The 13,196-nt window shown below is 44.2% G+C and overlaps 1 protein-coding gene across 1 annotated transcript; it reads right to left on the bottom strand.

Annotated features, from left to right (window-relative positions):
• Nucleotides 1-345: 345 nt before the first annotated feature.
• Nucleotides 346-9,809, bottom strand: LOC310787712 (very-long-chain enoyl-CoA reductase-like; the record flags this gene model as incomplete). The annotated part of the gene is made up of 11 exons (XM_083649201.1): nt 346-519; nt 3,943-4,031; nt 4,138-4,195; nt 4,312-4,355; nt 4,443-4,515; nt 4,662-4,767; nt 4,997-5,112; nt 7,746-7,849; nt 7,993-8,037; nt 8,198-8,249; nt 9,639-9,809. The coding sequence occupies 11 exons, from the start codon at nt 9,807-9,809 to the stop codon at nt 346-348; spliced, it is 1,032 nt and encodes a 343-aa protein (XP_083505327.1).
• Nucleotides 9,810-13,196: the final 3,387 nt, after the last annotated feature.

Genomic DNA, 13,196 nt, shown 5'->3' with positions numbered 1-13,196 from the left:
ACATTGTCCATCAAATAGTTCACGTCACCATGGTAGCAAAATACATTTTCTTCATCCTCTTCTTGCTCTTGCGCATCACGGCACTTTTCATTAAATTAAGACTTTGCTGCATTTAACTCTAAAGGGTTAGCCTAGCTCTAACAGTCCAACAATCAGAGTAGCTGCTGTTGAGGTGGCAATCCTTGTTGATCCTTGCTATGGAGTGACAAATAAGTATGTGTCACATCAGATCCATCATGGAGTCCTCATGAGCCCCATCTGTGTGCGCTGTGACTCCAGGACATCCAGGCTGAAGGAGGGCCCCTCCTATTCAGTTGATCAGTGAGGGGGGGGGGGGGGGGGGGTCTACAAGATGAAGGGCAGTATGGAGGAGCGCAGGGTGGGGTAGTCTCTGAACTCCTTCAGGTAGCCGTGGTGCTTGCCTCTGGCCCATACAGTCATCTGGATGAAGCCAACGATGGTGAAGAAAGCCACGGGCACACACTGGGTCATCACTGTGAAGCCCATCCAGGTGCCCACCTGAACAAATTTACATACACACACGCGCGCGCGCGCACACACGCGCATATACACACACACACACACACACACACACACACACACACACACACACACACACACACACACACACACACACACACACACACAGGGAAACTTGTGGCATTCAACATACTGTAGTAGAACATAACCAGTAGATGGCAGCAATACTGTGCGGTATCATATTCGACAACCATCTCAATTTCGACCAGCACATAAACTCCGTTGTCAATCATGTTTTTTCCAATTAAGAACATTTTCAAAAATAAGGTCATTCTTATCCACTAGAAATCTGGAAACAGTCATTCATGCATTTATTTCATCCCGGGTTAGATTACTGCAATTCACTTTTCTCCTGTCTCACACAACAAAACATCAATAAACTTCAGTTAATTCAAAATGCCGCAGCTAGACTCATATCCAGGTCCAACAGGAGAGAACATATCTCACCGGTCTTAAAATCACTTCATTGGCTCCCAGTTCCTTTTAGAATTGATTTTAAAATTGTAATGATCACTTTTAAGGCTTGTAGAGGACTAGCTCCAGAATATATAGCTGACCTCCTGAACCCCTACGAGCCAAACTGCAACCTGAGATCCTCTGGGAGGTCACTCCTGGCCATTCCTCCATCCAAACTTATAACTAAAGGTGACCTTGCCTTCTCTGTTCAGGCTCCCCGGTTATGGAATGACCTCCCAGAGGAGATCAGGGAAGCGACCACACTGTCATCTTTTAAGTCAGGTCTGAAAACTCACTATTTTAGACTTGCTTTTTATTGATCTTATTGTGATTTTATTGTTTTATTCCTCCTGGTTTTTCATGTATATTTTATGTCTACCTAGTGTCTTTTAATTGTATGCAATTTTATGTATTGTCTGCCTTCTGCCTTTTTTAATCTGTATGTAAAGTGCTTTGTAACTTGTTCTGAAAAGCACTATATAAATAAATAATTATATATATATATAAATATATAAATTACATTATTATTACTGTATCTTAAACTGAAAGGAGAAGGTTCGGGGTACTGGATTGCACAAGGTGCTAAGAGTCAGTGTTGAATATTTTTGTCAGCCTACTGGTCACTGCAGGGGAATGTTCTATCAGTTCTTTGACTGAGCCACTGCAAAACATAAATGGTAAACAAACTGCAAAGGGACAGAGTCTCCAGAATGTAATGTATATCTGCAATGTACTGCTGGGCTGATTGTGAAAACTATGACATTCCAAATTCAGTTGATGGAAGTGATAGAAAAACTTCTTATGGGCCGTGTCCACAGAAAGCGTTTTTTGTTTTTTCATGGCACAGCGCTATGGATATGAATTCACAATAGCTGCAACCACATATGCGAGCCCCCCCCCCTTTTAGCTGCACCTTCACACACACACACACACACACACACACACACACACACACACACACACACACACACTTGACCTCCATGACAAATTTGAGCATCCGGTGAAAACTGTGGCCGCTAAAGGGTTTTGAACTTTTTGTGGACCAACCAACCACCTGACAGGGTGACTTTTATAGAGGTGCTGGTCACAGCTAAAAATATAAATGCTCAGAGAGCTTCCAAACTTAAAGGAACACTCCGCCGATTTTCAATGCCGAATTATTTTTGACATAATCTCACACATATTCAAAAAATGTAAACAGTTTTGCAGACATTCATTTCGTTTGACAGTTATTGAGAGTTGATTTGAGTTAAGGTGTGGACCAGTGATGGAATTCATGTACAAATGACATCACTGGTCCACACCTTAACTCAAATCAACTCTCAATAAACTGTCAAATGAAATGAATGTCTGCCAAACTGTTTACAATTTTCGGATATGTGTGAGATTATGTGCAAAATAAATCAGCATTGTTTTTCGGTGGAGTCCCCCTTTAAGTGCACAGACACACAGCGCACAGAGCCTCTTCCTCGATTTTGATTGGTTGGTCGAAAAAGGTGACATTGATGAGCAGTGCTCTTCTACAAAAGTTGAACTGTTTTCTACTTGAGGCCCCAGAGTGCTCCGCCAAAAAAGGCTAGCCGCCGAGGGCGCTGCAACGCCAGGCGCGGTGCTGGAAGAGGACAAATGAATTTGTGACAATGAGATTGTCACGCCATTTGTGAGCTGTTATTTGTCGCAGTCTAAAACAGTTAACGTTAATTCAGGAGCAGTCATTGTTTAGTTTAACTGTCAATCATAGTCGCCATTTTGTGATTGGATTAGGATTGGCACACGTCAGGGGGTTTGGGCTGTTGAATGGCTGAGACCTAAGTGGGTGGTTTGCCGGCCGCGGAAGGATTGTGGCTGAGAGACAAAGAGAAGCCGTGAGAGCCGCGGGAAGGGGCTGCATAGTGAAAGAAATGTTTGCCATGTGGACTCTGACGAGATGAATGAAATAATGACTCTTTGACTGTTTCGCATTAAACTGAACCCAGTAGATGTTTTGCCCAGTGTTTATGTGTGTAGCTGTATGTCTGGACCTTATCGAGGGTCCTTCCTGTGTGGTCTGGCATCGGCCCAACACAACCACCGCTCAGCTGGAGCTGGCGGAGAGCCAAGGGGTCTGTGATCCGACACCGGGAGACGGCGTGGGTCAGCCCAGAATGAGATGGGGTCCACCCGCTATGCCGACCACCCGCTATGCCGACCTTAGGTTTAGGCGTGGGGGTGGGAGAGGTTAGGTTTTGGGTTAGGGTCTGGGGGAGGTTAGGTTTAGGCATGGCATGGGGGGAGGTTAGGTTTGGCGTGGGGGCTGGGAGAGGTTAGGTTTTGGGTTAGGGTCTGGGGGAGGTTAGGTTTAGGCATGGGGGGAGGTTAGGTTTGGCGTGGGGGCTGGGAGAGGTTAGCTCCACCAACACGCTGCACGCCGCCTCGCTCAGCTGGTTCTGCTTGTGGGCTATCGGCATTGCGACCTGTCGGCACTGCGGCCTGTCGGCACATAGACGCGGCACCAATGAGATACCGGCCAGAGCGTCTTAAAGGTGAGCCTGTTCCTAATTGATAAAGCTATGGTCATCAATGCTAACCTCAGCCCAAACCAAAGCGTACAATTCAGTTTGCGGTTGTCGGTTTTTGAGTGTGATAAATGAATGTACCCCTAACACAGCCAAAGTACTGTATTACAATACTGGATCAGATAAACACTTTCAAAGCTGAGCCGTAACAAATTGCAGCAAAAAACCTAAGCAACAACAACAACAACAACAAACAACACTTTCTGTGGACACGACCCCTTAAACTACCGTATATCTAATATTTTGGTGTACGTTTATTCTGAGAGACTTCAGCAATAAGGGAAACTTTTGTGCATCATCTATCAATTGTTTTATAATAATACAAAGTATTGTTCTCTTTTGCTTCAGTGTATTAGTGTAGTATCATCAGTGTAGTCATGTATCTGCTCACCTCATATGTATAGTTAGGACAGGAGACCAAGAAAAAAATCCACGTGAATGGATTCTTTGTTGGGTAAGGAATCTTCTTGACTTTGGAGCCTGAGATTATGGATAAATAAAAATGAAACATTGTATTGTTTGATAATAATAATGATGACCCAATAAGACAAATGAAACACTGAGTGCATTGTGACACAAAGCTCACCTGACGGTTTGAGGTTGCGAAGCGCAACATGGATGGACAAACTCCCTAATTGACAGAACTGTGGGGACACAGATATTCAAAGATGACTGTCAACATGAATCTCTGCTCACAGATCTATGGAAATTGCTCTCCTTCACTGACAAGTAAACACATTCAACCCACCCCCCGACTTACCAAGAACACATAAAGTGCTGTTTTCACCTGCTGCTGCCCATAATCTGTCGCAATAAAAAAGGATTACGTTTACAATGAACACCAGCTTAGAATGATGAGTTGAACTGAGCATTGAATTTGTCAGCACTTACAGGGTGTGGTGTAGAGAGGATGGTTAATGTAGTAAGCCATCCAGGCTGCAAAGCCCCAGTAATAGCCACAGTTCTGGAATAGAAGGTAGGAATATATTAAATCAAACGGTCCATATATAGCGCTCCACACAGATTCGATTCCATGTTCTGAGAATGGGAAGACATTATTATATGACTGTAGCATAAGAATACATCACACTCAAAGGCCAAAGTGTTCACCTTAAAGATGTTTCTGAGAGGCATGGTTCCATGGGAGATACGGTGGACAAACAGCGTCTCCAGGATCCTCTTGACATAGTGGAAGGAGTGGCAAATGCAGGCCAGGCTGCAGCGGGGGGGGGGGGGACACAACATGGCCCGTCAAACGTTCATATTTTTAGCTTTAGCTTTCATTAGCCCTGCGGCAGTCCATTACACTTGGCTCTGATTCAGTGTCAACATAGCAATATGCCTCACAACTGTCTGCTGCATTTATAGGGCATCTGTGCAAAGCCCGGGATTGTGCGCTACTACGCCGTAACATCACAACAGATGCCTGAGAAGCTGACACTCACTGTACCACCCAGTGTTTGCTGGTGGTGAAGTCATATTTTGGAGCGTAGATGAATGGCAGGCGGAAGTAGAACATTAAGTAGATGAGCAGTGGGCCGGCACACTCTGTCAGGAACACCTGCAAGTGACCAAAGGAAGAGCGGGCAATTTAATACACTCAACTTGCTGGCAGGCGCATAGGAACAAGCATGAACATGTATAAATACACAAAAGTACATTTAAAGAAAGGCAAATGGTAAACATGTTGTCTCCCCCCGGTGATGTAGTTCCTGCAGTCAGCAAAGGCAAAAAAAAACATTTTGACAAAATTCTAAATGGCGGGAAATCTTGTAGACAAGAATGGGTGGGGCCTATACAGATGGATGAAGATTGGTCATTGGACAAACGTGTAGGAGGGGATAAAAATTAACAGGCCACACAGTTTTTTGGCATTTCAAATGTTGCTGTAGCCCCACTATCCACCTTATTTCTAGCTGCCATGATGCCTGATGGGTGCTTCTTCTGCGTCCGGTGTAATTTTTACACTGTTTTAACTTGACAAAATAACGTAATGCATTGTGGGTAGTCGGCTACTGTGGCTAATGCTAACGGCTAGCGTAATAGTTACTTTACATGGCAGTAAAACGCCACTGAATGACCAAATTGATTTAACTTTTAACCATTTCGAGTAACACTGTTTCCATACGGACCCGCAGCGTTGGTTAGTTGTTTATAACGTGACTATATTTATAACTTTGATAACGTACTCCAGCTTCCGGTTTATTTTATTTTTTATTTTATTTTACCTTTATTTTACCAGGCGAGACAATTTAGCAATTTATAACTCGGGTCTGCAGCCGAGTATAACAAAGGAAATGGCAAGCTGCAACAATAAGTCACGTTAAACCGGACCTTGTACCCACAATTATTTTTTACAGTGGGGCATTCAAAAATAAGGTGGATAGGCAAAATGACAATAGGCCCCACTCATGAAACTTTGGAAATCGAAATGGTGTGGACTATTAAAAATAACTTCTTGATTAGTTTTGTGCAGGACAGTCCACACATGCTGTGTGTTGTGGTTTGGCTCATAGTGGACAAAATTTGTACTAGTGGGGGGGGGGGACAACATAAACATTCTAAATTGCTTCTAGCTTACTTCCTGTTACAGTGTTTACTAATGCAATAGCTGACAGGAAATAAGCTAGGTTTCAAACTGTTCCCTAGCAACACAATTCTGTGAAAACAGTCTATATGGATGGATGTAGAATGAACCAAGGAATGCAGGGAAAGTGGATTTTGATTGTGGCGGATACGGTTCAGAAGTTAAAGGCCAAACCATAAAGTTGCTATAGAAAATGTGGTTGCTCTGGGACTTTACATTGGGACAATTGGGGACATTGCAGTGTGAAGGACGGACGGACGCACCGACGACTGGACCGAGACCATTGCATAGCCTCCCCCCTTGGTCTTCGGCCGTTGGGCCAAAAACAGCACAATACATATGAGTCATGAATTAAGAGCATCTTCATCCATCCATGGGACAGCATTAAAATAAACAGCACTAACAATGGACTACTCCAGTATCAAATATGTTACCCACACAGTGGCATGGGAGATGAAAGAGTTCCTGGCCACGTTACACTTGCATTTGGCGGTCTAAGCTTTCTGCCAGAGGGAAGAAACTCAAATCGGCCTTCAAGGGCTCTGGCTTTCCTGACCAGCCGTCGGTCAAAGCAAAATTTCAAGCAAAGTCAGTCCGTGTACGTCTCCTCATCACTGCCAAAAGCCATTCAGCACTCAACAAGTGCCGCCAGAGCAGAAAAGGAGAGAGCATGTAATACCGGCTTGCCACAAATGATATGATCAAGCTGTGCAGCACAGCTGTCAGTGGTCCTGTGATGAAATGGATCTGTGAATCAGCACCTCTGCTGAGTCCTGGCTCAGCATGGCTACTGTTGATCTACAGCCTGGTGGGGGTGCTGGTGGGGGCCGGGCCGGGCCGGGCCGGGCGCAGGACAGAGAATTGAGAGGTAGGATGGGCGTTAAGAGAGGCGTTGCCAGTGAAAGGCGGGCGAGAGGTCAGAGGGATAAACACCTGTCTGAGAAATGGGGCCATGAGATTATGTGTCCTAGGACAGAGGCTGCAGGAGGCCAATGTGTGCCTCGATCTGTCACTGTGGGCACGTATTTATATGCAAGCCCACCAGTCATTATTATTAAGTGGGTGAGGGAGTGTGCCTGTTATTTGAAATGCAGGAATCTCAATACTGTGCTGTGTGTGTGTGTGTGTGTGTGTGTGTCTGTGTATGTGTGCCTGTGTATGAGTGCGTACCAGTGGTTCTCAAACATTTTCACGTCAAGGAACTCTATACAAATTAGACCACGGACCCCCATTTGATAAGATTTTGTCCCAGCGTCCCCATCTGAAAATATTTTTGCTTTTAGATGAAACGAAAATAGCCATACATTCTGTCATTGGGCATTTGGGGTACATATGGATGGATATAGTGAAAATAAATGATGCCCCTTTTTGCTGGGGACCCCCTGGAACCCCCCTCAAGGACGCCACTTTGAGAACCAGAGGTGTATACGCGTGTTGTTCAAGTAATAGCACTCACAAGCTGCCAGACCTGCTGTGTGTGTGTGTGTGTGTGTGTGTGTGTGTGTGTGTGTGTGTGTGTGTGTGTGTGCGCACGCGTGTGTGTGTGTGTGTGTGTGTGTGTGTGTGTGTGTGTGTGTGTGTGTGTACGTGCACAGGTGTACACTCACAGTTCCCCATGTGACCTGGGACCCCAGGTCGCTGAAGTAGAAGTGGCATGTGGTTCCCACAGGGAGCGTCCCTAGAATTTCCTCGTCCCGCAGACACTTGCCCTCTAGGGAACATGGCAATGTGCGGCCATCAGCCAAGGTAACAGAAACTGTCCACTCCCTCGCATATTTCATCACACCTCCTCTCATTCATCTGAGTTGCATAAATACAGACTACATTGTGAAAATATTATACTGACAAACTTACTCGGGTCCATACGCAAGGACTGTCTGGCTGGATACCACTGTTGATCTGACAAAATAGAAGGGAGTTTTACTGTTGGCATGCTGTAGAGATTATTATTATCATACGAAGATTCTTTTTATTAATTATTATTATTTTAAGTAAAACAAACCAAAGAGAAAAGTTTTGTTTTGTCTCATTTTCACATGCAAATACATAGCCTACTCACATGATTTGTGAACCAAAGCCTTAATGTCCAAAATAGTGGCAGTTGGCTCCACCTGCATTCACAGACAAATACAGTAATAAATACAGTAATAAATACCGTAATAAATACAGTAATAAATACAGTAATAAGATCAAGTACTCCAGATAGTGTCATCATCAGCAGCATTTGTGATGGGTTTGCACCAGTGTGGAGAGACTGCCATACTGACATTTTACACTGAGCAATAAAAGACACTAAAATAGAAGTCATTGGCATTGCTTTTCACCACCGCAACTGCCATTTCTTTAGCAATTTATTAGACATTAGCTTGGCCATCTTTCCATTTTGAGCTGTGATCCATGAGGTTTTTCACTGAACTCTGCACATTCACACGTGCCACTAAACACGTGTGCCGGCCCGCCTATTGGCGCGGAGGAACGCAGCCATGTAGGCTACTGTAGCAGAGCATTGCCGGGGGAATTTTCACCTCCTAACTGCAACCCGACCTCAGCACATGCAGACCCAGCTGGTAATGCCCCCTCTGTAGATGATTAACTGTAAAATTACTAGAGTCCGACCGATAACGGATTTTTGAGGCCGATGCAGATACCGATATTAGGGAGTAAAAAAATTCCAATATTAATATATCGTCCGATATTCTTATATTATACACATTATATTACACTTTTTTGTGTGTGCAATGATCCCTCATATATCAAACACTTGACAAAGATATGACTTGACATGACTTGAGATATGTAATGTAGGCAGGATATTTTACAGCTTATCAATCAACTTTATTGTCCAAAATGACATCAATGCAATGAAACAGTAAACTTCACTGGGAATTTAATAATTATAAATAACGAGAAATACAAAAACACAAATAGAACAAATATAAATTATAACTTGAGTGAAGAAAAAAGATCAAATATACACAACATGCTGTCTTACACAACATGCTGTCTATAACTTAAAAAATACAAAATAAAAGAATATCTGCAATATCGGCCGATAGCGATATATCGGTTATCGGCCAATATCGGCCGATAATACTGGTGGACCGATATATCGGTCGGGCTCTAGAAATTACCTGTCTGCGCAAAGTGATGACTCTCTACTGAATGGAGCTAAAACAAACATGTTTCCTCTGACTTCATTGCACAGTACAATCACTGACAATGCTTGGGCTATTTTTAGAGCACATGTTTAAATCCTAAAAGTTTACAAGAAACACACACTGAGTGAGAGGTGATGAACTGCAGTAATTTAGCACACGAGCTGTAGTCACGCTGTTGCAGGTCATTGTACAGTGAAGTTACTACGGTATATGACTCAAGTATCTGGAATCAGAGCGCATCAGCAGTTACGGTGCACATGATCTCTGGCTTATGAAATCATGTTCAAAATAAAGTGTGAGTGCCATTTATAGAAACCCTCGTCCTGCCTGGCCAACACTCACCTTGTCCAGCAGCAGGAGTTTCTCTTTAGTCTTTGAGTCCAAGATCTCCACCTCAAAGTAAACTATCCTTTTGGCCTTTGTGGGAGGTTTGGGTTTTGGCCTCGGTGTAGACTTCTTCTCGCCGTCAGCCGCAGCATTTCCAGTCTTCGCCTCTAATGCGAGTGCATCCATAACCCTGTTTGATCCTGAATCTCAACGGCCTGTCAGAAGGTCAGAGAAGCTACGATGTGTCCGGACACCCTGGTTATATCCTGTCCTCCACTGGTATGAGCAGCAGCTCCCCAACTCACCCTGGACACAAGAGGAGCAGCTCCCCAACTCACCCTGGACACAAGTCTGTCAGTGTCAGCCCAGCCCTGCTACGCGTCCTCCTTGACTTCTTCCCCCGACACAATCTGGACTCTCCAAATAGCCTTTCACTTCCAGAAGAAGAATGGGAAAAATCTGTGCGATCGTAAACACTTCTTGGCAGATGGAGTGTATGAGAGAGAGCAGAAGCTAAGGAAAGGAGAGGTAGAGCAAGCGCCTCTCTTCAAATGGTCCAAGAGCGAGAATGAGATATCAGCCGGCGCCTCACCTGAGTATCTGCCTCCCCACCATCAGAAGCCCCCCTGCATGCAACACAACCCGCTGAAGACGAAACTGGAGAGCACCAAGACATAATCCATATCGCGCCATTCACAAGGCTAAATATAAGTCGCCCGATTTGCACAGCACCGGCTCAGTAACCTTGGGAAGCCACACACAACCCTACCCAGTGACAGATGCCAGTGCGCTCTCACTAGACCCAGAAGACACATCTCCTGTCTGCTCCGCGCCACACTCCGTTACCCTAAAAGCCTGATCCAGGGGATGAAAGACAGACAGACCTCCACATACCAACACATCCCCCTCCCCCAGACCACCTGTGCCCCGTGCCCAGTATCCCTTTCCCCCTCTCTGACCTCCAGAACAAAGTCAAACATGTTTATTTCAGTGCCTAGGTTGTTTTAAGGTCTGTGTACTATATGGACAAACATCAAAACCCATTTCTAGCCTACTAGCCATTACTAGCCTAGCCTACTTCAAGGTGATTTGTGATGGGAGGGACGCTGAAGAAAATGCTGGCCGCGAGAAGGTCAGAGGTGACTTTCATTTCAAACAGTCAGCTCATCAACACATGTAAGCAACTGTATTCTATGGACTATTTATAACCAGTATGGACAAGTCAGCAAGTCAGTAGCAAGTGGTCGGATCACTGTTCACATTCCAAGGCAATCTCTCCGAGTCTTTTCGAAGAGCAAAATACTTCTAGGCCAACTTCAGTTTCAAAAGTGATAACACTTTGCTCTGGTGTGCTGTGTTTTTGAAGTAGCCTACTGGTAGGCTTTAAGACAGGAGTGGGCAACATTTTTTTTAGGGGGCCATACTGACTTACATCATAAGTGAAGGGCCATACATTGGACATCATACCTGCCAACACTCCTGATTTTCGCGGGAGTCTCCCTATTTTTATCCCTCTCTCCTGCTGTGATTGGTAATTTCTTATTAATCTCCCGATATAGCCTAATAGTGATACAAATCCAATGGCTGTAGCAGATGAGAATGATTAACATAATTCTACATTGTATAGAGTTTTGGGGGTTGTTTTGTTTTTCTTTGAGTACATTGGGGGCCGGCTTGAGATGGTCCAGGGGCCAGGGCCAGCCCTGGGGCCACATTTTGCCCATGTGTGCGCTTTAACACGTGGGCTCCATTGGGCTCTGTGATCCAAGTGGTTATGAGAAAATAAAATAGAGATCGTTGTTGCCCTCTTGTGGACATACTGTCACAGACAGTCATGATTGATCTAGATTAGAATTTAGATAAAAAGATGACAATTAAAAAAGCTCTTTGTCATCCACGTCTTTGAAGGTTTGATATCAAGAAAACCGTGGCTATATAGTGGCTATGACATTATGTTGTTAAAATGAATATGAGTTATCAAAACTTAATCTAGTCCACACCGTAACCTTATCTAGTCCACACCATAGTCAGACAGGCCCTCTTTTGGTGAGATTTTGCATCTCGGACCGAGCGAGCCTGATATCTCGGACCCAATCTGACAATATTTTTTATTGTCAGATTAGACTTTGACCAGAATCTCATGACTGTCTGTATTGTAGGTAGATAATAGATAACAGATCAAAACAGTCATTCTTCAACATTCTCCTATTGTAAATGAAATAATGTTGGAGCAATTCATCGGTTTGCTGGGGACTCCCTGGAAACCCCTCAAGGACTCCTGGTCCCCGGACCCTATGTTGAGAACCACTGCTCTACAGTGTCAGTACACAGGGCCGTAACCAGGGTTCTGAAATAGGGGAGGTCCAGCAAGGGGAGGCGGATTCGGCCGAAAAAAATTTGAGGTTTTTTTCCCCCCTTTTTAGCCATATTTAGAGTAATATATCATTTTAAATCAACATTAGGATTATACTGTTGTGATGTCATTATTCAGTATATTCTCTTTCATGTCACCACCTGCTCAGCTCTCCTGTCAACATAATTGTAACTAACAAACACAAACTGTTTTAGCCAAATTCATATCAAAATGACACCTACAGGTACACAACCCAAGCCGTACACAACACACAGTCATCATCGATAATAAAAAAAACATACAGAGGGACATTTATTTATTCCTGATAGGAACGATTGAAAAATAAAATAAAATATATTATGTTGTTTTTAACTTTACACCACCTCTTTTTGTTACTTATTGGGTCATGAAACTGAAACCATGCATATAGCCACCTGCATACCTGACTTCGGGAGCTTGGCAATTGGCATCATGCATGATTAGCCAGTAGCATCCCAACGTGTCACACAGGTAACATTACTTAAGAGACAGACTAGACACTTACTTTCTTGGTTGTTGCTAAAAAATCTGTCAGTGTCACTCACTGTCTGTCGTTCACTCGCTCACTGTCTCGCAGCTCGCTCACCTTCAATTATCTCGCCAGGCAGACAGACAGTCATCACTCACCACCATGCTGCTGCTCTCTCGGAATCAAGTTACCGCGGACGCGGCGTCAGATGACTTCCTGCCTGACCTGCCTTTCGTTTCAAAATAAAAGCGATCCTGTGTTTTTCATGCTTTTCCATGCAGATTGTTTTATTAAAAAAAAAAAAAAAAAAATCTGAAATATTAGGGGAGGTCCGGACCTCCCCGTTCTCATAGCTAGTTACGGCCATGTCAGTACATAGCATTGACTGTATAATATCGTACATAGGCTAAATACAGTACAACATACCTCAAACGGTAGTAGGGGGGCGTGTTTAGCTGTGAAGTAGTGACGCAAAAAGGGGCGGGGATTAACAAGGACACTGGGTGTTCACAACATTACAGGATCAAGATAGTTCAGCCCAGAGACAATCTCTCAAGGGCTCTGGTTCAGCGGATTCGGCGGATGGTAAACCTCCTACCCTAGAGCAGCGTCGGGACAGGAACTCACTGTTTAAAATTAGATGACACGTCTGCGCCTCACACAGTCAGTGGCATATCAGTACAGTTGTTCATTAAGACCTTAAATATAGCGC

This window comes from Poromitra crassiceps (assembly GCF_964638095.1).
Source record: "Poromitra crassiceps genome assembly, chromosome: 13".
Classification (NCBI taxonomy): Eukaryota; Metazoa; Chordata; class Actinopteri; order Beryciformes; family Melamphaidae; genus Poromitra; species Poromitra crassiceps.
The sequence above is the reverse complement of the archived record's forward strand: the minus strand, read 5'-3'. Positions and strand labels throughout refer to the sequence as shown.